This window comes from Chroicocephalus ridibundus, chromosome 12 (assembly GCF_963924245.1).
Source record: "Chroicocephalus ridibundus chromosome 12, bChrRid1.1, whole genome shotgun sequence".
NCBI lineage: Eukaryota > Metazoa > Chordata > Aves > Charadriiformes > Laridae > Chroicocephalus > Chroicocephalus ridibundus.
This window is the reverse complement of record NC_086295.1, coordinates 9802800-9830054: the sequence shown is the minus strand read 5'-3', so window position 1 is coordinate 9830054 and position 27255 is coordinate 9802800. Positions and strand designations below refer to the sequence as shown.

Sequence of the window (27255 nt, the reverse complement as noted above, 5' to 3'; positions counted from 1 at the left end):
CCCCGGCAGCCACCCGCCCGCTCCGCAGTTCCCCCTCAGGCCCGGCCATGGCGGCCCGGGGCGGGGCCCGCCTTCCCGCCGCTCCCACAGGCGCCGCAGGGCCTTGTGGGAAGAGCCTGGGCATTGGTCAGCCGCCCCCCCCCCGGGGGAGCGCGGCAAGGATTGGGTCGCAACGGAGCGCGTCGGGGAAAGAGCGGCCGCTGATTGGCCCGGCTACCGCACGGTGTCACCGCCCTGCGTGATGCGGTCACGGTGCCGCCGCCGCGCCCTCTCACCGCGGTTTGAATGTGAAGCGCAGCCGGAGCTCTCGGAGCCGCCGCCGCCGACGGGGGGAGTCGCCAGGTGAGGCTGGGCCGGGCCGCGCCGCCTGGGGATGCCGGCGGTCGGGCGTCCCCGTAGCCTGGCGGCCTGCATGGCCCGTTACCGGCTGCCGCCGCCGCGCTCCGCGCTGGACTCGGGCGCTGGGCCCGCGGCGCAGCGAGAGGCGCAGCTCACCATGCTGGGGTGCTTCGGCCCGCCTCCCGCGGCTCGCGATTGGCTCGCAGCCTCTAGGGCTGAGCAATAGGCTCCCCTCATTGGCTTCCGCTGCTGCCAGTCTGGAGCTGGCGGGGAGGGGGAGGGGAGCAAGTTAGTCTGAGGGCGGCCGGTACCATTCGGGGCTCCCCTGCCGCCGCTAGCCCGTGCTGCTCCCGCCCACCCCGGCCCGCTGAGGGTGGCCAGGCCGGCCTGCCCCTGCGCCCGCCTGGAGGGGGCCGCAGCCGAGCCAGGCCGCCGCCACATGAGGCAGCGTGAGCGTCGCCGCGGGGGAGGCGCAGTCTGGCGGCGGCGGCGGCGGGCGGGATGGAGCGGCCCCGTCCCTCGGATAAACCGCCCGGCGGCTTCAGGCCGGGCAGGCGGCGGGGATGGGACCGGGGAAGGGGCGCGGTGCGCTGGGCTGAGGCGGCGCGGGGGGGCCGGGCCTGGAGGACTCCTGGGCGGCTGCCCCGCCTCACGGGTGGCCTCGCTGCTTGGGCTGAGGGGAACCGGCGGGAGCGGGCGAGTGGGGGTGTGTGGGTGGTTCCCCGCTCCCGTGGCCAGTGGTGCTTGTCCCTGAGCCCCGCGGTTTGGTGAAGTGGAAAGTGAGTGTAAAGATAATCTTTCCTATAAAATCTGGGCCATAAACATCCTTCGGCACATAGATGGTGTTTGGTAAGTGCTGGGGTGAGTGGATGCGGGAAGAGAGTCCTCTGAAGTTCTTCACAGTGTAAGGCCTGGGGGACTGCTGCTTTTCGGTTTTGGGGGTTTTCCCCTAAGTAGTCTGTTACTAATTTGATTCAAGTAGTTAATGCATTTAGCACATCTTATGGGTTTTCTTCTGGGTAGGTGCTCTGAAAAGGTTCTCTTTTTCTGTGGCATTTTCAGGAGCCATATGTTGTAACGTAGCAAAAAGCATCGCATTGCTCTAGCAGGTACCACCAGATTTTTGTAGTGGAAAACAAAAAAAATGAATAGCTAAAGGAAGAGAAAGAAATGAGAGTAAGCAGGTAGCAGGTGAAAATATTTATTCTTTAGTATGAGGGATTGAGCAGTGGGTTCACATCTTGTTTGGCCTTCAAAGTAAACTCATAGTCAGCTTAAGGTGCATATTTTTTACATGGGTACCTATATTACACATATATATGTAAGGCTTTTGTAAAAGGCCATTTGGGACTGTCATCTCCTCTTTCAGTTTGGTTTCCCATTTGAGTCAAGTTTAATCTTCATAAGCGATTTCTGCATGGGTTTGCACTTTGGCCTTACAAACTTCCTTGGAGCAGGGAATTTATATTTTTTTAAATTATGAAATATTAAGTATTAGTTTCAACATCATAGCGATGATGTAGGAGGCCGTTTTGTAGAACAGGTGAGGCAGCTATTATTAGTGTTGTTTGCTTATGCTGTACTTTATTGGAATTTTGTTGGTTGATGTGAATTGGTGAACAAGATTACAGAGGAGTAAACCCCCGAAAGGGGAGTGGAACATGGGAGGCAGGACTCTGTGAGTGGATTTTTGCTTTTTGCAAAATATGTTGGGATCTCAATTACTCATTAATGCTCATTTAATTCAAGAGGATACTGTTGCTCTTTCTTCTTTTAATGATATAGATACAATAGTTAAAACAAAAATAGTATCATTAAAACTCACTACCTTTGCAAGTGTGTTTAAATAGAAACTGTATTTATTGCACTGATGATAAACATAGAACAAATCCAAAATGGGACAGACAAATTTCAGTCTGTCTTACTAATTAGAAACTTTAGAGAAAAAATGGAAATCTTTGCTTCCTCATTACTTCTGTAGCGAGTGAACTGTGCTGCTGGTGGTAAGAAAGATAGGCAGAATTGATGATGATATCCTGAACAACAACATGTCCATTAAAGCACGTCTTGCTGCTCTTTTAGTGGTACTGTGATTTTAATTATTCTAATTAAAGCTGTGAAGCTAATATAGCACTGTGGTAAGTATGAGAATGTGTGTGGGAGGATTACTAGAGAGGAGTAATTTAGACTTATTGCACAGGATTATTCTGTAACGAGTATTGCAGTTTAAATTAACTCCCACCCTAATCTAAGTTAATTTTACAGGGTGGACAAACTCTCTGGCTTTACACAGTCTTTTGTGTCTTTCTGAAAAAATTAATTTTCTGTTGAGAGTTTTCTTTGATAATGAGTATTTAATTTTAAACAAGCCTTGACTCTCCAATACACTTTAGTTTGTTCTATTTATTGTTATGTAGGGCAGAACTATTCAGCTTTTTCAACCAGGAGCAGATTTCTGGGTCTGACACTAGTTCTTGAAGGCAAAATCAAACTCCTATTGTCCTGAAAGGGCAAGAGACCATCTTTTGGCTATACCTGGTTCATGATTTGCTGGATGTGTGATCCTGTTCTAAAAGTTTGGATTCAATAAACTGGACAATAGTGGTTACATGTAGTTGAAGAAATTGAATGTTCTCTGTTTTGTGCTTGGTGCATGCTACCTGTTGTTTTATTGGATCAGACTTATGATAAGACCATGATTTATGAGGTATAGTCAAAAAGAGCTGATATGTGTCTTCTGTGGAATCTAATTTCACATGTGTGTAGCTTATAGGATAGATTTTCTGATCTGTATTTATAACAAAACTACTTGTGGCTTTTAGGTTCTGCCAAAATGGAGCTGAGTGATGCCAATTTACAGACTTTAACTGAGTATCTAAAGAAAACACTAGATCCAGATCCTGCTATAAGGCGTCCTGGTAAGTGAATCTTAGGAGTGACCAAAAAAGTTTAGTTTCTTTTTGGCCCTTCTGTCTATATATAGCAAACTCCAGTGGATGTTTCTGCAAAGAGGTTATTGCATAAGTTCTCAGTATCCTTTTAAAACAAAAAAAAGCCCAAAAAACTAATGAGGGATGGATGTAAATATAAATTTAATTTAGTTGCTTTTTGTAATTTTATTTTCCTGTATTATTCTTTTTTTTTTTTTTTTGTACTGTTGTTATTTACGACAGTGCTGCTGCTCACAATAAACCAGGATTTACTTCTGTCATGTTATGGCTTTTCAAAATGGTGAAGAGGCAATATTTCTACATCCTGCTTTGAATCGAGAGCTTTTGTTAATAGCAGAAGCATTAAAGAGCTTAGTTGTAAAGAAGCTACAGTACCTTTTGTCAGACTTCTGTGTTTCTGTTCTTGTGAAATTCTGGGGAAATGTTCAAGTGTTGATTATTTTAGACAGACACTTGAAGAATCATAGGACTCCCATTAGAAAAATCAGTTCAGCTTTTGCTAACCTTAGTATATTCTCTTACAGCGGAAAAGTTTCTTGAGTCAGTGGAAGGAAGCCAGAATTATCCGTTGTTACTCTTAACGCTATTGGAGAAATCACAGGAAAACGTCATCAAAGTTTGCGCATCTGTAACGTTCAAGAATTATATTAAAAGGAACTGGAGAATTGTAGGTATCCTAGTGAGTAGTTATGCTAAGATTTGATAATCCTTTTGAGGTACAATAAGATATTTTGCAGTAACCTTGAAGAATGCGTGTATGTCTGTGAAAGAAAGTAGATCATTCAGAGAAGAAACACAAGGTGTAACTTACTGCTGAGGGACTGATACCTGGACCATTGGAGTCCGTTCTATTAAAAAAAAGCCAGAGCTGGGTGATAAAATGATGAACGAATAATTTTCTGTAATATTATACACATATTTTGCAGAAGCACAATATTTTAAAGCTCATTTAACTAATAGTAACATTATTTAAACAAAAGTAATTGTGAATTACTTTTCTTTAAATAATGTTACTATTAGTTAAGCATGAGCTGGCCAATTTCACCAGTATCTATTATCATAGTGTTACAAACATTTCAAGCCAACACTGCAGCTGAAAGTGATGACGCTAACTTCCCTTTCATGTCAGTGCTTCTGGGGCAAAGAATAGTGTGGGACAGTTTATTTTGGTGGTCTTGCCAGTTTAGCACTTAAAAAGTATTTGTAGGCATAAAATAGAAGTATTGCCATTTAATCCCATTTTATCTTTGTTTTGAAGAGGTCAGAAACATTTCAGAGCTTTCAGCATTCATGAAATTTAATTTATGGTATAAAATACTTGAAAGCTCAACTCCTTCAGCAATTTTCATTTATACTGTTTATACTTTGTCTGGCTGATAGTACTGTTTGTATCTGAAAATTATCAATTATATAATGTTGCTTTACTACAGGGAAACTGGTCAGTATTTCACATTGTATCTTAGCTGGTACCTATTTACAAATTTGCATGTGATTTTTTCCCCCCTCCCCCCCCAATACTAATATTAAGAAACTATAGCAGTCCTGTATGTTTAATCAGATTGGTGCATTCAGTCTGGCGTGAAATTTCTCAAACTTTGTTTCTGTAATACTGTATTCTCAATCACTTCTCCCAAATTGCATCTTTATTGTAAGTAGAAATAATGTTCTGTTATGGAAAAAATTCTAAGTAGCTTCCTTTTTATGGATTGCTGATGTAATTCAGGATGAGATTTTGTTTTGGAGTAGGTGGAGATGCTATGCAGTAAGTGCATCCAGAGGACTGTTATGATTGCTGTGTGGCTTCAAGCACATTGTTTTGTCCAAAATGGAAACTTTCATTTCAAGAGCAGCTCTATGAACATAAAATGCAGCCTTAAGGCTAGTTTACCTAGGTCACATGGTTTAATTTAGCAACCTTGGGTTTGCCTGATACTAGGCTAGTGGAAGTAAAAGGGTTTTGCCTGTTCAAGGACTTGGATTTGGTAGAGCTTGGAGAGCCAGGTGTACAGGGCACTTCTAGACAGAGGGAAGAGTCTGCTTTTTAAATTTATTTTTAAAGTATGTACAAAGTACTCATCTATGTGCTGCCTCTCATGTCTTGCCTTGTAAAAAGGTCTCATTTCTTTGAAAAAACTTAAAAATAACTCCATAGTAGGAGTTGCTGTTGCTGATCTCTCCTCCACCTCTGTCCTCATCTATCTAAATGTGTAGCGGTAAGTCTTGCCTCCCTACTTGGAACTTGCTTAGTACAGTTATTGCTGCCTTTCACATCATATGAACTTGTAAAGCTCAGGTTTTAGAGGTCATCTTCTTTTTGTTTGTTTTTAATATAAATATAATGATTCTATACATTCTTCTGATTCAGTGCAATGTGATAGAAGTGGAAAAGTTCTTTGTGACTTATTTTTAGCTATAAACAAGCAGTTACAAAAATAAGTCTTGAAATTTTGAAATTAATAAACCTTTTTTTAAGTTTATGTGAAGATGATGAAAGGGAGGTAAGAGGGAGGGTAGTAATGCCATCTGGCTTAAGTATTTTAAGATCATTGAATTACTTTCTGGAGGTGCTTGCCTCTTCTGAATTGCTGGATGATTTCTAGGTTTCTTAACTTTGGTGCTGTCATCACAGATAATGTGACTATCACTGCCGTGGCTAATTGGTGACAAGCCTCCTTATTTTTTTTATTTCTTTACTAGAAATTTCGTAATTTACTACCACTTGGCACTATTGACTGACTGGACTTTGAACTGATTGATATTTTGAACTGATTAGATAACTCTTAAAGTCAATGTTATGGTTTTGCTGGTGTAACCTGCACCCATCTTCATGTACGGTTTCTAGAAAGTATGGCCTGAGGCAGCTTGCACAAAACAAATCTTTGACGTTGGCAGAAGTGAGGACAGAGATGTGGTTTGGTGTGGTGGAAGAGGACGCTATTGGTTAAACTTAGGTTTGCTATTGGCATATGCACCCACCCTTTTTATGGCTGAATTGCTGATTTGGAAAGTCACTGAGAAGGAGAAAACTAGTTCAAGGTTTTACAGAAAGACGGAATTTCTTTCAGCTTTTTTCAGGTACTACTGTCACAGTTTCGTTGTAGGCAATATCTTTAACAGATCTCTTTCTTAGTTTCTTTAACTATGTAATAGTTACATAAATCAGCATAAGCAATTGGTTTCTGAAATGCTGGTACTTGCTTGTTGCCTAGTGTATACTGATACGTCTGTGACTTAATTATTGTTTTAATTTTAGGTTGAGGATGAACCGAACAAAATATGTGAATCAGACAGGATAGCCATTAAAGCCAACATAGTGCCCTTGATGCTTAGCAGCCCAGAACAAATTCAAAAGCAGGTAATATGTCAATTCCTGGTTATGTCCATGAGACTTTTGGAATATTCTAAGTGTGTCTAGAAGCTTTGATTATTGGCAGAGCTCACTTTCCTTACCAATGCGGTCATCCCAATGCAAGTAACTTGGAGTATATTGTCACAGCTACTTCTGCCTACTTTATTTTTTTTTTTAAAGGCGCTTATTGTATAATCTTATAGCTAAGTTCTAGCATTAGACAGTTAAATATAGTAATTCCAGAAAGTGAGACTCCGTGTACACATTGGATTTAAAGTGAGATTTATTTATTTGTGGTGAAAACTAGTTGATATTTAACCTGATGATTTTTGAATCTGACAAGAATAATAAGCATTTTTCTTAGATATTTGCAACATCTGGTGTGACTGATGTGTTTTTTGTAGTGAGGAGCCTGCTATTATATTATGTAATGGTTACGTTTCCTTTACAGTTAAGTGATGCTATTAGTATTATTGGTCGGGAAGACTTTCCTCAGAAATGGCCAGACTTACTGACAGAAATGGTGAATCGTTTTCAAAGTGGAGATTTCCATGTCATTAATGGGGTTCTTCGCACTGCTCACTCTTTATTTAAAAGGTATTGGAGATAAGGGCGTTAGTATATGTATTGTAAAGTTCTGTTCAACTCTAAATTTTTACTGTTAGACTTATTTTGTAGATTTACAAAGTCTACAGTTGTGGCTTATACTTACGCTTACTGATTTTTTACTAAGAACTTAAGTGTTTGTCAAGTTGTACACCTTGCATGGTATTATGTTAATATATATTAGTATGAACTATTTTGTTTATCGTTTACTTGACAGTATTTGTTTCAAGGTTGAGCACAAAAAAACAATTATATGGAAGACTGTATTTTATTTTTTTTTGTATTTCACTTGTCAGGTACCGCCATGAATTTAAGTCAAATGAATTATGGACAGAGATCAAACTTGTCCTTGATGCCTTTGCTTTGCCCTTGACAAATCTCTTTAAGGTATTTCTTTTTGAATCATTTCTAAAACGAGTTTAGCATTCTGAAATGCTTGTTGTGAAAGCCTGCAAAATGAAAACTTAAGAATGGTTGCTTTGAAACTGTTAATGAGGTTCAAACTGAAGTCATGAAGCGAGACTTGAGAGGATTGATGAGGAGAAAAAAAGAACTGTTTTCTGTTTGTTTGGTTTTGGTTTTTGTTGTTGTTTTTTTTAAAATACCTCTTGTCAATGTGGTTTGTGTGTGTGCTACTTGACTGAATCTTATGTCTTTTTCTAGGCAACTATTGAACTTTGCAGCACTCATGCAAATGATGCTAGTGCTTTGAAGGTTCTCTTTTCTTCTCTCATTCTAATTGCGAAGCTGTTCTACAGTTTAAATTTTCAGGTGAACCTCCTTGTTCTTCTAATAGTTTTGCTTTGATCTCCCAAAGCTGTTATGCTCTTATTTATAGGATCCATTTGAGGCAGCCTTTAAGGCCATGCTTTATCAGAAAAATAAAAGTTGACAGTCTGCATCAACACTGGAGTAAAGGAACAGTGAGGATGGGGTTAACTAACATGTTAGCTTGGCCCTATCTAAACAAAAGTTCAAGAGAGTCTAACCTCTTGTCATAGCAAGGAGGCTTGTATGGGTAGCTCTCTAAGCATGAGCTGTGAAAGACAGAAGTCAAATGCCTGAGTTTGTGCTCACTGTGCACGAACTCAGTCACATAGAAAAAAGTCAGTTAAAACTAGTAGCTCTGTAGCACTACGGTGGCAAGTAATTCTGGTAGCAGTATGGAGTATTTTTATTCTGAAATCAGATCTAAATTTCTAACACTATTAAATAAATGCACTATCTGAAAAATGGTAAAAAGATACTTTGCTGAGGTGACATATGTTTTGTGTCTCCACACGAACATAAGTCTGAAGTGTGATGATCATGTCTCGATTGCTTGGGCTGTTCTTCCATACTGGGAAAAAGGTCAAGCTGGAGTTAAAAGGGAGGCTTATGCTGTCTTATTCTGAGAGTAAGAGGCAATAAGGTTCTTTCTTTATAAAACTCTATAGGTTGTAACTAACTAGTATGTTTGGAAATAGTGTATTCCAAAGCCTTTGGCAGGTTTTCGTTTGGGAGGAGGAGGGGGTAGTGTTTAATTTTGAAGATTGTTTTCCACACTTTATTGTCCCTCAGTAGATTATAAGGTGCATACATACTACTTACAATGTAGATATGTTATCTAAGCATTGCAATCAGAAATTAAAATGTAGATTTATGCTTTTCCTTCACAGGATCTTCCCGAGTTTTTTGAAGATAACATGGAAACATGGATGACAAATTTTCATAGTCTTTTAACTTTAGATAATAAACTTTTGCAGACTGATGTAAGTACTGCATAAACCTCCTGGTTTGCCTCTGTAGTGGAGAGGGTTGGCTGAGAACTTAGGTCTAACTCTGAACAATGCAGTCTTTTCTTTGTTGGCTAAACAAAGGAATAGAACGACTGTAAGGAAATGGGGTTTAAGAGAAGTTGCCCTGTTGCCTAAGAAATTTGAGGTCCAGTTCTTAAGTTGTATCTCGGATACAGGTATACCCTGTGCACAGCTGTGCACACAAATGGAATTACAGCTAATCATCAATGAGCAGATTCTTTCGAGGACACCTGCTGAAGTAACCAGACTGTTAGAGTCACAGTGCTGTTTTCTGTACCTTTCAGCAGGTTCATGCACTATATTTTAGGAAACAGGATATCTTAAAGAACTTGAAACAGTTGAACAAAAAAGGAATAACCCCCCTAAGTACTTTAGTTTAGCGTTTGCTATCTTTCTCTGATTATAAGAATTAGTAGTTTCACAGGTGAAAGAAGATACCACGTCACCAGAGCTCAAATTAATTTTGTGCATGCTTTCTGCACGTCAAATGCTGATGTCCTCCAGATACAATACAATAGTTTGCCACATGATGGAGCCAAAGCAACTCTATAAATTTCTTTACAATACATAAGGAGGCATATTCAGTTTATCCCGTGCTATAGTTTCACGGTTGTTTTAAGCTAACACTACTGCTAAAAGAAGCTTTGATGCTCTTTTCTCTTCTCTTGCATTTGTGGGCTATTGCCCAGTACAGACCTTTATGCAGCTGTGTGTCAGGTACTGACATGCGTTAAAACTGAAAGGTGGGGATTGGCAGAGGGAGACAGAACTGGGGTGGTGTTTGGTGGTTGGTTTTTTTTTTTTTTTTTTAAGTGCAGCTCAATTTCCCAATTCACTTTGCTTTGTGGCTCCACAAGCGTCTGTGCTGGTATGGGGAAGGGGAGGGAACTACTTTTACAACTATTCCAATTTAAAGTAGCAAGATACGATGTCTCTTAAGCATATTTTTTCAACGCCTTATATTGTCTTTTTCCTATGATGTTTGTAAATTAATTTCATGTCAAACTTTATTGGGTCTAAATGGTTTAAAGTGCATAGTACTTTCAATTGAAATGTAGGTGTGATTTATGAATTGCAGTGCAGTTCCAGTTCAAATCAGCAAAATACAGTAATACTAAGGATGTGAGAGGGATTTCTTTCACCACTTTAGAACATGGTAAAATAAAAGTGTAAATATTTCCTTCAAATATGTTGATACTTTTAATATTTAAGTGGTGTTGAAGTTTGGATGTTTAAGTTATTAGTTTTCTTTTATGTGAGGATGAAGAGGAAGCTGGATTACTGGAGCTCTTAAAATCACAAATTTGTGATAATGCTGCTTTATATGCTCAAAAGTATGATGAAGAATTCCAGCCCTACCTGCCACGTTTTGTAACGGCAATCTGGAATTTGTTAGTCACAACAGGCCAGGAAGTGAAATATGACTTGGTAAGTTGTTATAAACTGATCTTGTCACATTTAATAATGAATTAGAAATTGGTCAATCATGCTAAAAATGTGTGTGTTCTGTTTGTGTTGTTCTAGCTGGTTAGTAATGCAATCCAGTTTCTCGCCTCAGTTTGTGAGAGACCACATTACAAGCATCTGTTTGAAGACCAGAATACGTTGACAAGCATCTGTGAAAAAGTTATTGTTCCCAATATGGAATTTAGAGGTAACTTCTTGAGACTTACATTTTCAAAGACACAATAAAATCTAACTAATTATAATGGTACGTGGCTTTGCAGGACTAAGAATTGCGGATTACCTCTTGTATATTTTAGTACTAGATTCAAAACCAAGTTTCTACAACAGACTGCTGCCCTATGGGCTTTGTAGAATTGTATGAATATATCTAATAATTTTTCTGTCTTACTGGGATCTCAAATTGAAAAGTATAGGAAGTCTAGGTCATGTGCCACCAATAACTTCATGATTAAAGTGAGTTTCAGAATAATTGAGGGAGTCTAAATAGGCATGGATATCAGGCCTATTCAATTGTAATTGTCTATTTCTCCATGTTTTGATGGGCTTGTATTGATCTTACTATCTAAAACGCAGTGAAGATGTATTGCAGTGATGAGAAGCCTCCAGGTGACTCTGGAAGCCTCTTTAAATACACTTAGATGAGTATGTCCTATCTTTTTTTCTTTCTTTTTTTTTTTTTAAATCAAGAATACATCAGCTCATGAATATTAAAGATTAATTTGTGGGTCAGCAGTAAGCTAAACAAGCTAGTCTGGCTGGATATTTCTGATTAATTTATATGAATGTTATAGACAGTACTTGGAAAAAATAGCAAGTTGATAATAACACACCTTTTTAGCATAAAAACCGCAGACCCCTCAGTATTTAAAGTTCTGTGTATTTCATATTTTCAGCGGCTGATGAAGAAGCATTTGAAGATAATTCTGAAGAATATATAAGAAGGGATTTGGAAGGATCTGGTAATCCACAGATTTATACTAAGAATACTTGGTCTTTAAATATAGCTCTAAAGAGCTGAAGCAATTTACTGAAGCTTTCATAACTTTATTTTTAAATTGGGAAGGCTCCCCCCCAAGAGAGTTTATGCAGTTTTTGATCAAGTTTACTGTCATGATGTGCCCATCGCAATGTCTTTTTGTTTTGAACAATGTTTTTAATAGGGTTTTTTCCTTAATTGGATTGGTATGTCTCCTGCACGGCACATGCTCTCATTTCAGCAAATATAGCCTGTAAGTCAATGCTGAATAGTGGCCACAGTCGTGTATTTAGTTCCTATGTGTAGAGTTTTAAATAACATGGAGAGACTGTGCCTGTATTTAGTAGTCTGTCGTGTTAAAACTGAAATTCTGACCGGTGTTGCATACAAATCTGTGATGAAGCCAGCTGGACACCAGCCAGCCCTTGTACGCTGGCACTGTGTTCAGGCCAATACAGTAACCGTCCTGAAAACACAGTGCTGTGCTAACAGAGATACTTGATTTTTCTGGTTGTAGCTCTCTGGTCTTCAGCTGGGTCAGAGCACAGATGAGCCAAATCTAGATCTGTAGGACAATTCTGTATATGCTGTTCCATGCCACTAACAGTTTGCTCGCTGACACTTTTAGATTAATGACACTTCATAATAGATTTAAGAAATTACTGTACACTTGCAGTGGAGGACAAAAATTGGAGGAAAGTGTTTTTGAACTTTTTTCAAGCAAATGTTTTATCATTCTTACCCAGGATTGGCTGCATTCTAGGTATTTGTGAAGCTTTTATTTGTTAGCTACTCCTGCTTTTAAGAGAATTGAGGCAAGAAGTATTTGTGTTCTTCAGAGATTATTTCCTCTATTGCATTTAAATTGACTTGCTTTATTTTCCTTCCTTTACTTCTGTTAGTATATTGTATTAAAGGCCAGCTGACTTTTTTTTTCCTTTCTTGAAACAATGAATTTTTATAGATTATTTTTTTTTTTTCCAAAAATGTATTGATGCAGTGTGGCGGGCCAGCAGCTTCACACAACACATCATCTTGCTCTCTCTCTCCACCCTACTGCAATGGTATGAGGGAGAGTAAAAGTGAGAAGACTTGTAGATAGAGATAAAAACAGCTTAAGTGAAAGAAAGAGGAGGGGAAAAAAGAAGGGAGGGGGGCAGGGGGGAGTACTCGATGACTCACCATCTCCCACGAGTAGACTGATGCCCAGCCTGTCCATGAGCAATGGCTACCTCCCGAAAGCCCTCTGCCTTCAGTTTTTTTTGCCAAGCATGATGTCACATGGCATGGAATATCCCTTTGGTTGGTTTGGATCAGCTGTGCAGGTTGTGTCCCCTCCCAGCTTCTTGCCCACCCCTAGCCTACTTGCTCTGAAGAAAAAAGAGAAAGCCATGACACTGTGCAAGCACTCTTAAGCAACAGCCAAAACACTGGGGTGTTATCAACAGTTTTAGTCACCAGTACAAAATACAGCACCATATGGGCTGCTGTGAAGAAAATTAACTCCATCCCAGCCAGATTCAGGTGCATAATTGTCAACATAGTGAAAAGCCTCCCCCTGCGTGTTTGCTGAAACTTTCTTTAGATGGCAGTAAAACCTGTGAATGCTCCTGCAGTATTGGTAGCTGTCCACTCCTCTTTTTATTGTACAAATAGTCCCTATTATGACAGTAAGTAAAAGACTTAAACACGTTCGTACACATCAGTGTGGAAGAGTGAAGGTGTGGCTGTAACTTGAGAAGCTGTATACTATTAGGATATTAATTTGATGTTTATTAATATGAAAAACTGTATACTTTCTCATATCCAAAGAATCTTTGGTTCTTGTGCAGATATTGACACCAGGCGCAGAGCAGCTTGTGATCTAGTCAGAGGCTTGTGCAAATTTTTTGAAGGACCTGTGACAGGGATTTTTTCTGGATATGTTAATTCTATGCTGCAAGAATATGCAAAGAATCCATCTGTTAACTGGAAGCACAAGGATGCAGCTATTTACCTTGTTACGTCTTTGGCATCCAAAGCTCAAACACAGAAGGTACTTTTACATCCTATTCACTTTAATCCATATGCATTCAAACATTATAGTGTATATGAGGACTGCAGTTCATTTTATGCTGTTTCAGAATGGGAGTAACTGTATTTGTAGTAGTTTAATGTTGTCCATTACATAATCCTATCACAGTTGGTAATTTGGTGGTATTTGATCTTCAGGTAGATTGGGCAAAGTCGAACAACATTTTGCGACCATTTGTCAAGTCTTACTAGCATGTGTGAAGCAGCCATACAAAGAAACAAAATCCGCTTGGGTCTAGAACCTCTGGGCTTTTAAATGGTACTGACCCAGAGTTTGTAAGCCATGGAAGGCCAAATTTAGTTGCACGGATCAGAAGTGTTTTAAGCAGACTAGGAGGAATCTTAAGTGACTGTTGCAGTTCTTGTAATTATATTTCCCAATGTTTCCTGTTATTTGTGTGTTTATGATTTGGAAATGGTATGTGAATGATGGCTGGAAATGGATACCCTTACTTGTTTGGGAGAAAGCAACTAATAGGCTGGATACATTGAAAAGCCACACCTGAGCTGAACTGTATTTGGAAACAGTAGCGTCGTATCAAATGTCCTATAGAACAGATTTTAATATACTAATACATACTTTAAATGCTATTACAGTTCAAATCTCAGTGGCTTTACAAGACAGATTTGAGGTCAACACAGTAAAACATGTTGTACAACATCTTTATGCACTTTTGTTGAAGGTTCTGAGTCTTTTCCTAAAAGTCTAGTTATATACTACTGCACAGCAATTGCCAACAGTAGTGAACCACAGTCTTCTAGCAGTTAGAAAACTGTTAAGTTGTACATGTTTCTTCTGTGCTATTTAGTGGCAAATATAGGATAATATCACTTAGAACACTTCACTGAAAAATACCCATCTGAAAATCCTGGTTTAAAAATTAGTTGCATTTTTCGTAAGAGAAAACTAAGTAGTCATTATTTTGCTGCTCTAATTCAGAATTGGAGTTTGAGTCCTAAACTTTTCCTTTTTAAAAGGCTTATCACAAAAAAAGTATCAAGTTAGTAAGATGCTGATATTTTCTATCTGAAATTTTTGTTGATTATTACTGTGTTATGTGCTATTATTCCTCAACTCAGAGCCGGTAACTTTGAACCTCAGTAGTGCTACAGCTGAAACCTACATGCTAAAAATATTAAGAAAAAGAAATTGGATGGTTCTCTACTGAAGATGCAGTTTCAACAATCTCATCACGTTCATGAACGCTTTAGATTCCTTTTATTAAAAGCACATAAAAATGAGTAAGAAAACTAGCTGAATGTCAGCATCTAAAAATAGAGTTGGTTTGGTTTTTGTTTTTTCTAGCATGGAATAACACAAGCCAATGAACTCGTTAATCTGACAGAATTCTTTGTGAATCACATTCAACCTGACTTAAAGTCTGCCAGTGGTAAGTTAAGTTAATGTTAATTTTGTTATGGCATTTTCTGTCATATATCTACAACCTTGACAGTGGCTATTGTTTCTTAAGGCTCAAGCACTCATGTATCAGCATAGTCTCTGAGACAGAAGATTGTTAACGCCTGGCACACAGGAATTCAAATTTGTTTGGCTGGCAATGAGTGAGCTTTTAAAGAAAGGTGGATTACCAGATGCTATCTGCAAGATCAGAGCATGTACACACATGGTTACTATCAGCTACGTGCTTAAACTTGTTGAATCAAAGTAATTTGATTTCTGTATTTGAGACCTTATGGCAAACTTCCATGCTGTAGAAAACCCTGAGAAGTTAAAATACTAAAGGCTAGGTCATAGCCTGTATCAGCCCATATTGATGAGATTACGGCTGTCTAGATTTAAGCCACACAATTTATGTTATGCTTCGGCAGTTATCTCAGTATGTTTGGAATGTAGTGGGTTGTCTTGGAATATGTAGTAGAGGCTGTTAAAATCAGAGCCAAAAGGGGAAATTTCATGTGAAAGAGTTGGACTGTATACTTAATAGTACTGGGGTGTGATTTGTACCCAAAACTGATATTCTGTCTAGCAGTGCCCATACAGAAATGCAGAAACTAAGCAATGTAGAAAAACACTGTATGTATTATTTTTGAGGGGAAAAATCATGACTTAATGTCACCTCTAAATATAGTATATGTTCAGTAATTACATTTATATGAAAATTATCGATAAAATTTGCGTATTTTTCTATTGCAGTGAATGAATTCCCTGTGCTAAAAGCAGATGGTATCAAATATATCATGATTTTTAGAAACCAAGTAAGTTTTTTCTTTTGTGGTAAAAACATATTGTAGTTTGTTACTTTATACTTGCCAAGCCTAATTTATCTTACTTGGCCATATGTTAACTCAACAGGTGTTTGATAGTCATGTATGACACTTCATGCTGAATTTTTAGTTTTGAAATAAGTGATATTGTTATAAATATCCAATTAACATGTAGTCTATATGCTATCCATATGCTGTTGGAGCACTGAATGTCTTAGCGTGCTTAATTCTGTGACATACTCAGACTTTTTCAAGTGAATGTTAGTCTAAATAAACTTGATTGCTCGTATTGTTGAAGTGGTTGTTAAGAGTACAGCAACTTTGTCCTTTGCCTCTTCTGATTTGAGATGCAATAAGAAAATATTTGAGTGCTATTTCTAAATTTTAGATTACCTTTATTAATCTCTTATGAAATACTTCTGATTTAATTTTTGAAGCTTGATTTTTTTTTTTTTTAGTTGCCAGTTAAGACAAAGTAAAATGGAAAAATAAATATACATTGGGAATATATGCACTTACTGATAATGAAACGTAACGTTGATGTATGGGGGAAGCAATGACAGAAATAATATCTCTTGGTTGTCAAGGTGTGATATAGCAACTGGAGGAGCCTTCTAAGATTTCTTCCTCTGCCAAGCTCTCATTTTGTAGCTGATGAGCTTAAAGTGGTTATGCTCTAGTGTTGAACCATCTGTATTTTTATGTAACATATGTATAATTTGTTGCTATATTTTTGTAGGTACCTAAAGAACAACTGTTGGTATCTATTCCTCTCTTAATCAATCATCTTCAAGCAGAAAGTATTGTAGTCCATACTTACGCAGCCCATGCTCTTGAAAGACTGTTTACCATGAGGGGGACAAATAATACTACCCTGTAAGTTTTCAGGCAGAAATAAATGCATTGCTACATAGATTTTGTCCATTAAGGATGAGAAATATATGTAGGGGATCTTTTATTTTTTTAGTATTACAATATTGTAAAATGCTTGAAGTTTGACTGTCTTTCATCATTAAAGAGCTGTGTTTTACTTAACAGCATTACAGCTGCAGAAATGGCACCATTTGTAGAAGTGCTATTAACAAACCTTTTTAAAGCACTGACACTTCCTGGCTCATCTGAAAATGAATACATCATGAAAGGTAAATGCTTTATGAGTTCTGTAATATATGAGTAACTTTGTTGACTTGAGAGAAAGGCTTATAGGTACAGGCTACTGACATTTTTATCTGAAAAAACTCATTTATGCAAACATGCTAAAGAGGTATGCTCAGCCTGCAGTTATTTACCAGGCTGTATTAAGGCATCTTTGACTAAATGTATGGTACCAAAGAGAAACACTAAACATAATGGTATTATGACAAATTATTTCTTAAATGGTAGTTCATGTAGTCAGGACAGCTACTTGAGCAGTGTCAGTAGGAGATCTGAGTGGGTTATGGCTAATAGTTTGCCAAGATTTGAGACTGGCCCAAGATAAACGGTGGTCTTTGCAAAGTTGTTTAATCTGCTGTGCTCCATCTATAGAATGGGGATAACGAGGCTTTGCTTTATCCTTTGTCATGATTATAGATTGATTGCTCTTGCAGCAGGTGCTCTTTCTTACTGTACCTAATTCCTTGGGATCCGATTTAATAGTGAAAGGTAAAGGATTTAGGCATATGATGGGTGACAGAAGTGTATGTTTTTCTCCAGAAGATAATACTTTCAATTTATTTGCAGCCATCATGAGGAGTTTTTCTCTGCTACAGGAATCCATAATTCCATACATCCCTTCTGTCATCACACAGCTTACACAGAAACTGCTGGCTGTCAGTAAGGTAAAGACTATCTGAGCAAAATGTTCACTTTTTACCTTTTAGAGCAGTCTCTAAAGATTTTTTTATCCCTTGTTCTTTGTATTCTGTTAGAATATTGTAAATTATTCAATATTTTCTGAGTAACATAAGTTAAAAGAGCCTTCGAGTGAAGTACTGTCTTCCTTAAAATTCTTGTAGATTTTTGTTCAGGCTGGGCTAATATTCTTGAACATTAACATTAGAGAATCCTTTAGAATAACTTCATCAACTATACAAAAAACTTCTACTATGTATAGTTTAAACTTAGCTGCGGAATATAAGAAGTGTTCAATAAAGAATTGACTAGGCACTTAGAGGATCGAAAAATAACTTTTTTCCAGCTTTTGTTTTGTCATACTTTAACTACTTACCAGTTTATGTAGAGATTCGGAAAAACACTCATCTTTAACATATTCATAAAAAACACACGTCCTTTATGCTTTAAAGGTTTTTATGTTTGCTTTTATCAATGGAATTATTTTCATTAGCGTATTAATAAGTCATAAGTATCCTTATTCCTAATTGCTACTTTAGACTTCAGTTGAAATAAAAATATATCTGTGTTGCTACATAAGTTGCTTGGCTGCAAGTTTGGGTTGATTTATCTGTTTGTTTTTAGAATCCAAGCAAACCTCACTTTAACCATTACATGTTCGAATCAATATGCTTGTCGATAAGGATAACATGCAAAGCAAACCCTGATGCAGTTGGAAGCTTTGAAGAGGCTTTGTTTATGGTGTTCACTGAGATACTACAGAACGATGTGCAAGGTAAATTAATATCAGTAAGTGCTTGTGCTCCCTCTCTGCTATAATTGGTTGCTATGATTTACCTCATGGCAGTTTTTCTGTGACACAGGAAATCCAAGTGAGAACACAGCGTGTTCACAGTCCTTATAAACACTTTTAGGAAGCATCTGGATTGTTCCATAGGGTACATCGACTGTATTAACTTTTAAAACAAAATGTATTTTAAAATACCTAACAATCACTACCCCAAAGCCTCTTATTATTCTTCTTCATTATATTGCATTGTTTCTAGTAGTTTGTTTTCCATGTTCTGAAACCTTAACAAATAGAGGAAATAGATTTTTTAAATTTTTTTTAATATATACAGTGCTTGCAAATTTTTGGAATAATTGAATTTGGGAAGTGATACATTTCTCCATGGTTTTATTTGTTGAAATCCTTGTGTTAATATCATAAAATTAAAGGTTCAATCAATAGATATATAGTTCTTATGAATTGACAGTGACCATATTTGCTGCATTTGTAAATGTCATCGTTTCTTTTCCAGAGTTCATTCCATATGTGTTTCAAGTGATGTCCCTACTTCTGGAAATGCATAAAAATGAAATCCCATCATCCTATATGGCATTGTTTCCTCATCTACTTCAGCCAGTATTATGGGAAAGGACAGGAAACATTCCTCCTTTGGTCCGACTCCTGCAGGCTTATTTAGAGCGGGGTGCCAATACGATAGCAAGTGCTGCTGCTGACAAAATTGTAAGTTGGATTGCTTTAGTCACAGTGTATGACTCTAGACATGTTGATTTAAGATTAAAATTATAAGGAACTTTTTCCTGTAGCGAATAGTTGGATTTGTGCTGAATTTGTGTTTGTACTTGAAATTAATGGTGTTTACGCAGAAAGACAAAAAAATACTGTGAAGGGCAGGCTTTTTGGATGCTTTTCCATTATGTGGATAAGAGAAATCCTAGACTGTCATGCTTTTGTCAATTAAGATGTAAAATTCCCGTGCTTAGTTTTTTGCAGACAGGTAAGTTTCCACAGTTTCCCTGGCTCATTTGCCTCATGTTGAACACTGTGAATCAGGAAAACTCAAAGGTTCTATTCAGAACAGTCTTCAGATGAGTGAGGAGAAACCAAAATGTGGGGGGATCTGAGGATTAGTGAGTTCAGTGGGAGATTTATTCTGCATACTTAGCTTTTGTTATTTCTGCTGCGTGATCTGCTAGAGTCAGACTTGATTAGACAGTGCCATTGATGAAGCAGACATGCATGTTCAAATTGGATTTGGTGTTCATTTGATCAAGGTTAATCTTAATGCTCAAAGGAGCATCACTTGGGCCCGACAGAAATCTGTCTTCCTTGTCCTTAACTGCGGAAACAGAATCCCGTTTTAGGTTCTGAAAGCTTTTTCTTTGGTGTACGTCTTAGATGGTAAGGGCCAACTTTCTGGTAGGTCACATATAGAGAACTGTTGTATAGAGTTTTATATTTGCTTTGCTTACAGCCCGGATTGTTAGGTGTGTTCCAGAAGTTGATTGCCTCTAAAGCTAATGACCATCAAGGATTCTATCTTCTGAACAGTATTATAGAGCATATGCCTCCGTGAGTATGACTTGAAATTACATTAAAAACTATTTTCTGTAGATTTTAATATTTGGTGTGTTTGTACATTTCATAGTTATTGTTTAAAAACTGAAAATGTCACGTTTATCATTAAAATAGATTTGAACAATTTTATACATGTTTTCTGTGAAGTGACATTAATAAAATCCCAGTATGGATTGAATAACTATTCTTTTAAATTTCCAGTGAGTCAGTTGACCAGTACAGGAAACAGATCTTCATTCTACTATTCCAAAGACTTCAAAATTCCAAAACAACTAAATTTATTAAAAGTAAGTTCCTTGCTATATAAAAAGCTTCAGCAGTGGTGGTGCCAACGGTTAGAACATGCGGCTATGCTGAATAAGCATCCTGCCATGTCCTGTGATTAGGCGGATGAAGGGATACTAGTGACTCTTAACACTAGTGACTTGCTTTGAATTATTTGTGTAATCAAGGTTGTCGCAGCAGGTGACACTTATTTCATGAAAACTGAAGGAATGGAACTAAAATAAGGGAAGAGACTTGTGTATTCCTCTTTCTTACTCTGTGTGATATCATTAATTATCTGAAAGTGTCTCCATTTAATCCTCAACTAATACCAGCAAATTCATATGCTCACAGAACACAGTAATACTGACCACAGTTTCTTTTGTTACATACAGTTGTGTGTTATTACTCTTAAATATTCCATGCATTTGTGTCATTCTGCCTTGATATCACTTACGTTATTGATAAGGTTTTATGTTAAACAAGCAAAGCTGTGACAAATTATTGAAATACATATTCTGGTTATTCCTTCTGTAACAGGAAGATTATTGTCATACTGATTAAATTAATGATACTAAAACTACACAAAGTATGCAATGTGTATTACTTAATCCTATAAAGTCTGATTAATGACACCCGATAGGAGCAAGAATGATAGGATTTCTTATAATGGTGGTGTTTTTAATGCATTGCGTCTGTGCTCTGGGGCAAAGGCCATGCAAATGGGTTCCCAACTGATCTGAAAAACTGCATTGCATGAAGTTTTCGGCTAAAAGCATTGAAGAGTTATTTTGGTCCTTGATCTGAAAAATTTGCAAATAGTTCTTCTAATGCTTTATAACTGCTATAAGGGGGGAAAAGGGCCAAACCTTTACTTGGTGGTTTTATCACCATGTTTTAGTGTGCTGCGGGACATGAAAAGATCAGCAGTTTTTAGTCAAACTTCAAGGCAGCAAAATGATGTACTTCACTAAAACTGAACCTTTATAAAGATTGCCTTCTCTGTCCCCTTGAAAATCTTGTTAGACTGCATTTTGCTGCTGACTCTAAAGCTATTCTTTTTCATTCATGTTGAGTTTTGACTTTTTTCTTGTTACAGGTTTCCTAGTCTTCATTAACTTGTACTGCATAAAATATGGTGCATTAGGTCTGCAGGAAATATTTGACAGCATACAGCCAAAGTTAGTATGATTAATTTTTTTTATTTAAGACTGCTGTGTAATTGTTGCCTTTTAAAATAGGAAATAGTTGTCGTCTTTACCTAAAATTGCAAGCTGCATTTGTCACTAATTTGACTAGCAGAATGTTTCTTCTATTGTGGTTAATTTATCTGTCTAGCAATTTTTTTTTTTTTTCTGATTTGCTGCCTACAGTTCCTTGTTGATAGTTCAAGATACTAATCTCCTAAGCAGATCATAAAAAGGAAAGAGTGATGTTTTTATTCTCCCGTTGTGGAAAGCTCGTACACTTAAATTTCTACCAGGCATCTACGGCAATGGGGCAGCATCATGAGAAATTTTCTGTTTTTTTCTTTTTCTGAGTGCTTCATATTGTTTCTGGTTTTCTTTTGTTACCGCGAGGCTGATAAGGCTTTCTAATACTTTTTCTTTAAATGTCATAATAGGATGTTTGGAATGGTTTTGGAGAAAATTATAATTCCTGAAATCCAGAAAGTGTCTGGACAAGTTGAAAAGAAAATCTGTGCTGTTGGCATTACGAAAATATTAACAGAATGTCCTCCTATGATGGACACTGAGTACACCAAGCTGTGGTATGTAGAACACTTCTTCAAAGTTCTGCTAGTGAGGCTATTTGATTTTTTTGAAAATGTGAGCTATCATCAAAATATATTCTTCAAATAAACTTTGTTGGGATTTCTTTGGGCCTGCTATTGTTATGAGGCTGAGTTTCAGGCTTTTCATACCACGTTCTCTTCTCAACAAATAAAATTGTATTTTTCAAAGCAGATGCCAGAACTGGTTTGAGATTTTTGTGATGGAGATAGCATTGACTGGGCTAGCTAGGACTGCATTTAAGAAAATATAGGCCTTTCTTGTTGCTTGTAGTCTTTCTGAAAAGCTAGGCCCAGTTTTGACTTTTAAATGTTCAGGACATTTAAAAGTCAGTACACCTGAGCATGACAGTAGAATTTTGGGGGAAGCTATCTGGGAAGACGGTAAGCCAGTCTAGGATGTCAGGCAGCCTGATTTTAATGACAATAACTGGATCCCTGAACTAGAACTTTTCCTTTTTTCTTTTTTTTTTTAACATACTTAGCAAAAAGGTATAATCTGGAAAAGAGTTGCTTTTCTTAGGTATGATTCATTAAGAATTTGACCTGATAAAAAATAAACACATTGTTCATGCTTTTAATATGAGCATCTACTACACAGACCCACAATTCTTCAGCTTAGATTGGCCACTTACATTTCAGTAGCTAAGCAAGTACCTGCAAGGGCTAAATTGTAAGGGTTCTGAGTAATTTGAACATTCTTGTGAAATACACCCTGTTCTACTGTATTTTAAGCACTCCAATTTTATCCTCCCCTCTTTCCATGCAGGACGCCTTTGTTGCAGGCCCTCATTGGCCTCTTTGAACTGCCTGAGGATGACACTATCCCTGATGAAGAACACTTCATTGACATAGAAGATACTCCAGGATATCAGACTGCATTCTCTCAGCTGGCCTTTGCTGGAAAAAAAGAACACGATCCTGTAGGTCAAATGGTGAACAATCCTAGAATCCATCTGGCACAGTCTCTTCACAAACTGTCTACAGCGTGCCCAGGCCGGGTAGGTGGCTCTTATACATGGCATGCCAATGCGAAATTCTGCAGAGAAGAAATGCTTTTTTGGTAATGGGTCTCTTTTGCTAATGTTTGATAATCAGCAAAATTAAGTACGTCATAACCAGAATGCTAGGTATTGCTCTCTTTTATTCTTTAATGGAATATAGCTTTTATAAGGTTTTTTCCCTAGTAACCTTAGAAAGGCTGTATTTTCACATTATTTAGTTTAGCAATAAGCTCAAGTATTCCAGTTCTTAAATGAAAATTTATCCACTTGTAGGTATATAACTAATACTTTTCTCCGTTTCAATTGTATGTACTCAGGAAATTACAGGCAACTCATGTTAAATATAAACAAGTTAATTTTACAGTTAACTCTTTTAACCCACAGCATCTTTGTTTTGTTCCAGATTTTGGTAAGTAAAGATTGCCTGAGAGATCTGATGATTGCTGCATTCAAATTTCTGCTTTAATAACTCAAGTTTTTCTTTCTTCTTTCATATTTGATTCAGATAAGTAGAACGTAAAACTGTCAGCGTCAGAAATTGTAATTCCAGCAACTGCTGCTCTCAGGATGTCATTTGACTTTGTACCATATGTTGACACAGTGATTAACAGGATATAACAGTAGCTTAATGTATACACACATTGACACTTCTGCTCTGTCGTGTGTTTTAAGGTTCCGTCAATGCTGAGTACTAGTCTGAATGCAGAAGCGTTGCAGTATCTCCAAGGATACCTCCAAGCTGCAAGTGTGACGCTGCTCTGAATTGCATATATTCCACAAGCAAGATCAAAAAGTCAAAAGCGGTTTTGTTATACAGAAGGTTGACAGTGACTTTCTTTATAGCAGAGCTCAGACAAAATTAAAAATGCTACTTGAAAACTTATTGCAGAATCCATCTTGTAAAAGATAAATGTGGCTTTAAGCAGAAACTGAAAGAATTTGGTGGTTTGTGTACTCATAGATAAAAGGTGGCTAACTTCCATTCCCAGTTCAATTTCAAAGGGAATAGTCATAGCAGTTTGTTATGGGATTTATTTGAGATCTGCATCTGCAGTGTTTGGATAACATTTTGAAATGTACGGAGAGCACTGGCTGTAGAAACTCACTTCCGTCACTAAAATTCCTTTTCATTTTGATGTTGTCCTTTGTATTTCTTTTGTCTTTCCTTAAACTTTATCTAAATTGTGAATAAATAAGAAGTACTTGTTTAAAATGCCTGTCACTGTGCGCTTACTGTTTTAGAAGAATGTAGTTGGTTTAAAAAAAATATAATGTTTTAAACTTAGGATAGAATATAAAATAGTGGGACTGTGAGGATTTTTCTTTATCTTAAGTAACAGTTTAAATATATTGTAGGAACATACAGAGCAAATCTAAAACTTTGGCAGAAGATCCAAAGCTATTATCACTCTTGATATTCATCAACAGGTGCACCCCTTCTCTTTGTACAAGATATGTCAGTATATTGCAGTAAAAGCAATTAATATACCCTCTTAGAGTGGGTATCGGTCTCCCAGTGGATTTTTAGTGATGTACTAAAACTAAAGGAGTCATCTTAGAGTTAAACTTAACTCGGATGTTCTCCCTGTCTCCTCATAAATATACTGATTAGGTTTGGTAGCCTTGAATTCTAAGTGCATCAGTTTACGTTGCAGTTAAGGCTGTTTAAGTGACTAGTGGAATGCCTGGGCCTTACTGTGTTCTCAAATGGCCTGGGCACCAAAATACTAGACCATAGGCTTTTAGAGCACTGGTACTTCAGGGATATAAATAAATCTAATTATAGAGACTGGAAAACTCCTGAGCAAGAGTGAAGTCTCAGACTTATGTGATACTAAGCAATGTCATACATGACAGATCTATTTTTTTTTTAGTTACTTGTCCACAGAAATTCTGCAGATGACTTGAATCAGGACTGGTTTTTTGTAGTTAGAATACCTGTTGAAGCTGGGCCTTGTATCAAGAAAGTTACTGAATTTACTGAGGGTGAAACATAGGGCAGAATCAAATGTCTTTCAGTTCTTTCTTAGTGTCTGTGGCTGCCATGTGAGAGTGCGTGCTGGCCATTTCTCTGAAAATATAAAGAAATGAGTTGCTTGTTAGACAATGGATTTAAACTAAGTGCCTAAAAATGTATTAAATGAGTCAGCATCAACAGGTTTTCTTGAATCTGGTTTGCAGTGCAGTGTCAGACCTTCTGTTCATAGGTATGAGGTGAAAGCAGTTCTCAAGAGTGAAATAATACAGTGTTGATAATGCAAAGCATCTGCCTTAATGCTGATGAGAGAGACTGATGTGTGTTACAAGTTTGCCGAAGCGCCTTGCAGAACGAATTTCAATAGACAGGCTGAAACCACATGGGAGATGTGACGTTTGCAAGGAACTGAATGCCTACCTCGAATGTCAATGTTAATTGAGCCGTGGTCATTCAAAACCTGCAAGCCCAAAGGATCCTCTGAGCTCTGTCCGCTCTGCAGCTTTGTCTTTTTTCCTTGGGTAATAGGGAGAACAAATCTACAGAGAACTTGCAGACCTTCTTACCCTGTCAGCCTCAAAGAACAAAAATTAAATCGGTACTGGTGGTCATGTTCAGTATTTTGACATGCTCCCTTTGCATCTCTTGGAGTAGACAGGCTGTGCATGTATGCTACATAACCTTGTGCCGAAGTGGGGCTCTCCAGCACTATGCAATATTAAGGGGCTCGTTGTATTAGACTGTCGTAGTTCTACAGTTCTAAGCAAGATTTCTTTAGGTTGCTGCGATGCGTAAGTGAACAGACATTTCTTATCTTGCCAGTACCAACCCTAGGTGGAACTGGACAGAATGTACAGCAACAAGCCAGAAACTTTTTGAGAGGTAGCCAAAGAAAAATTGGCTCTTCTGAATGGAAAATTATCAGTGAATCTTAATGTTCACTATCTTGCACTTCCCCCAACGTGTGACCTTTTGTTGTTGGACAGATGTTCCGTGTGAATAAGTGCCTAAGTGACTTCAACAAATACTAGTGGCATACTTGTCCTTTAGTTCACTCTGAGTTGAGTAACTCAGACTTTGTAGACATGGCTGTGCCTGTGGCACTGTTAGTGACATGTTATTTAGCGCTGATGTATTCTGCAGACTTCGTAAGGCATGCAAGTGTTTATAGACAGCACTTACCCTTTCAGGGAAATGAACTTTTCAAGTGTAGTGCAGGCAAGTGGATGCATCTCTGCTTCCCGGTACAGGCAAATGTTATTGGCAATGCCCTCGACCTTCACTCAGGTGGAGACCTGGTTGCTACTTCTGACACCTCCCATTCTCAAGACTTGGGAGGCAACACAATGTTCCAACTACATTTGTCTGTTAAGTTTAGTGGAAACTGATGCAAGCAATGTCGTAACAGTTTTTGCAAGATTGTTAAACTTCTCTGGGCCGCCCTTGGGTGTATTCCTTGTTAAACAGTTGGGCAAATACCAGTTTCTTCAGAAGCCCAGGCTGGAAACAGCTGGTATCAATGGAGCTTCTGAGGACTTGGGAGCATCTAATTCAATGTTAGACAATTAACTCCTGGTCCTCTTCCGAAACACTTCTGAAAATAAGTAGCCAGTTCTCCCTTGCAATTGACAATGGGAGAAGATTATTCAAGTTCAAGGGGCAAAAGATTACTTGCTCCATTTTCAGTATGAAATAGGTAAAGGGACACCTGTTTGGGGATCTTTTGACACCACAGAACTCTAATCTGTCCTTTTTTGGAGCCCACTGACTTGTAGTTTTCAACTTCCAAATAATGTTCTGAGGCTTTTGTAGGAGAAGAAATACCTTTTGTTGGTTTAAGGGGGGGGGGGGGGGAAAGAAAAAATTAAAAAAGCAAAATCAACCCACCCTCAAGACCGATACGTGTTCTTGTTTTCTTGGGTAGCGAACAGGCCGTGATACTACCAGCATTCCTGCAATGTTGGCAGCACATACTAAAGCAAAGTTCTAACTCCCTTTTCTTGATATAAGTATGTGCTAAGATAAGAGTCATCCTCTCAGTGAGCCAGACGTTTCATTCCAAAATTCTCTGGTGAGGCCAGAGCATATTCTTTCTCTCAGCTGACTTCTGCTTTCAGAAAACTTGTTTTTCCTCAGGCTCTCGGTAGCTTGCTTGAATGGCCTTCCATCAGGCTGCGTTCCTTTGATTGTTGCATGGACTTTTTACTCGTTCCATGACCTTAACATTGTCCAGAAA

At 38.1% G+C, this 27255-nt stretch overlaps 1 protein-coding gene across 2 annotated transcripts; it reads left to right on the top strand.

The window, feature by feature from the left end:
• Positions 1–200: 200 nt before the first annotated feature.
• On the top strand, positions 201–26866 carry CSE1L (chromosome segregation 1 like). 2 transcript variants are annotated; one of them, XM_063350449.1, is made up of 25 exons: positions 201–342; positions 3162–3257; positions 3815–3957; positions 6544–6645; positions 7091–7236; positions 7542–7632; positions 7909–8016; positions 8904–8996; positions 10305–10472; positions 10569–10698; positions 11405–11470; positions 13320–13522; positions 14867–14951; positions 15716–15777; positions 16526–16662; positions 16825–16928; positions 17509–17606; positions 18244–18394; positions 18921–19129; positions 19881–19978; positions 20186–20271; positions 21348–21429; positions 21873–22019; positions 22810–23041; positions 23717–26866. In XM_063350449.1, the coding sequence occupies exons 2-25, from the start codon at positions 3173–3175 to the stop codon at positions 23804–23806; spliced, it is 2916 nt and encodes a 971-aa protein (XP_063206519.1). In that variant the 5' UTR covers positions 201–342; positions 3162–3172; the 3' UTR covers positions 23807–26866. The 2 variants fall into 2 exon arrangements, with proteins under 2 accessions (XP_063206519.1, XP_063206518.1); XM_063350448.1 differs by lacking the exon at positions 201–342 and adding an exon at positions 1130–1188.
• The last annotated feature ends 389 nt before the right edge of the window (positions 26867–27255 follow it).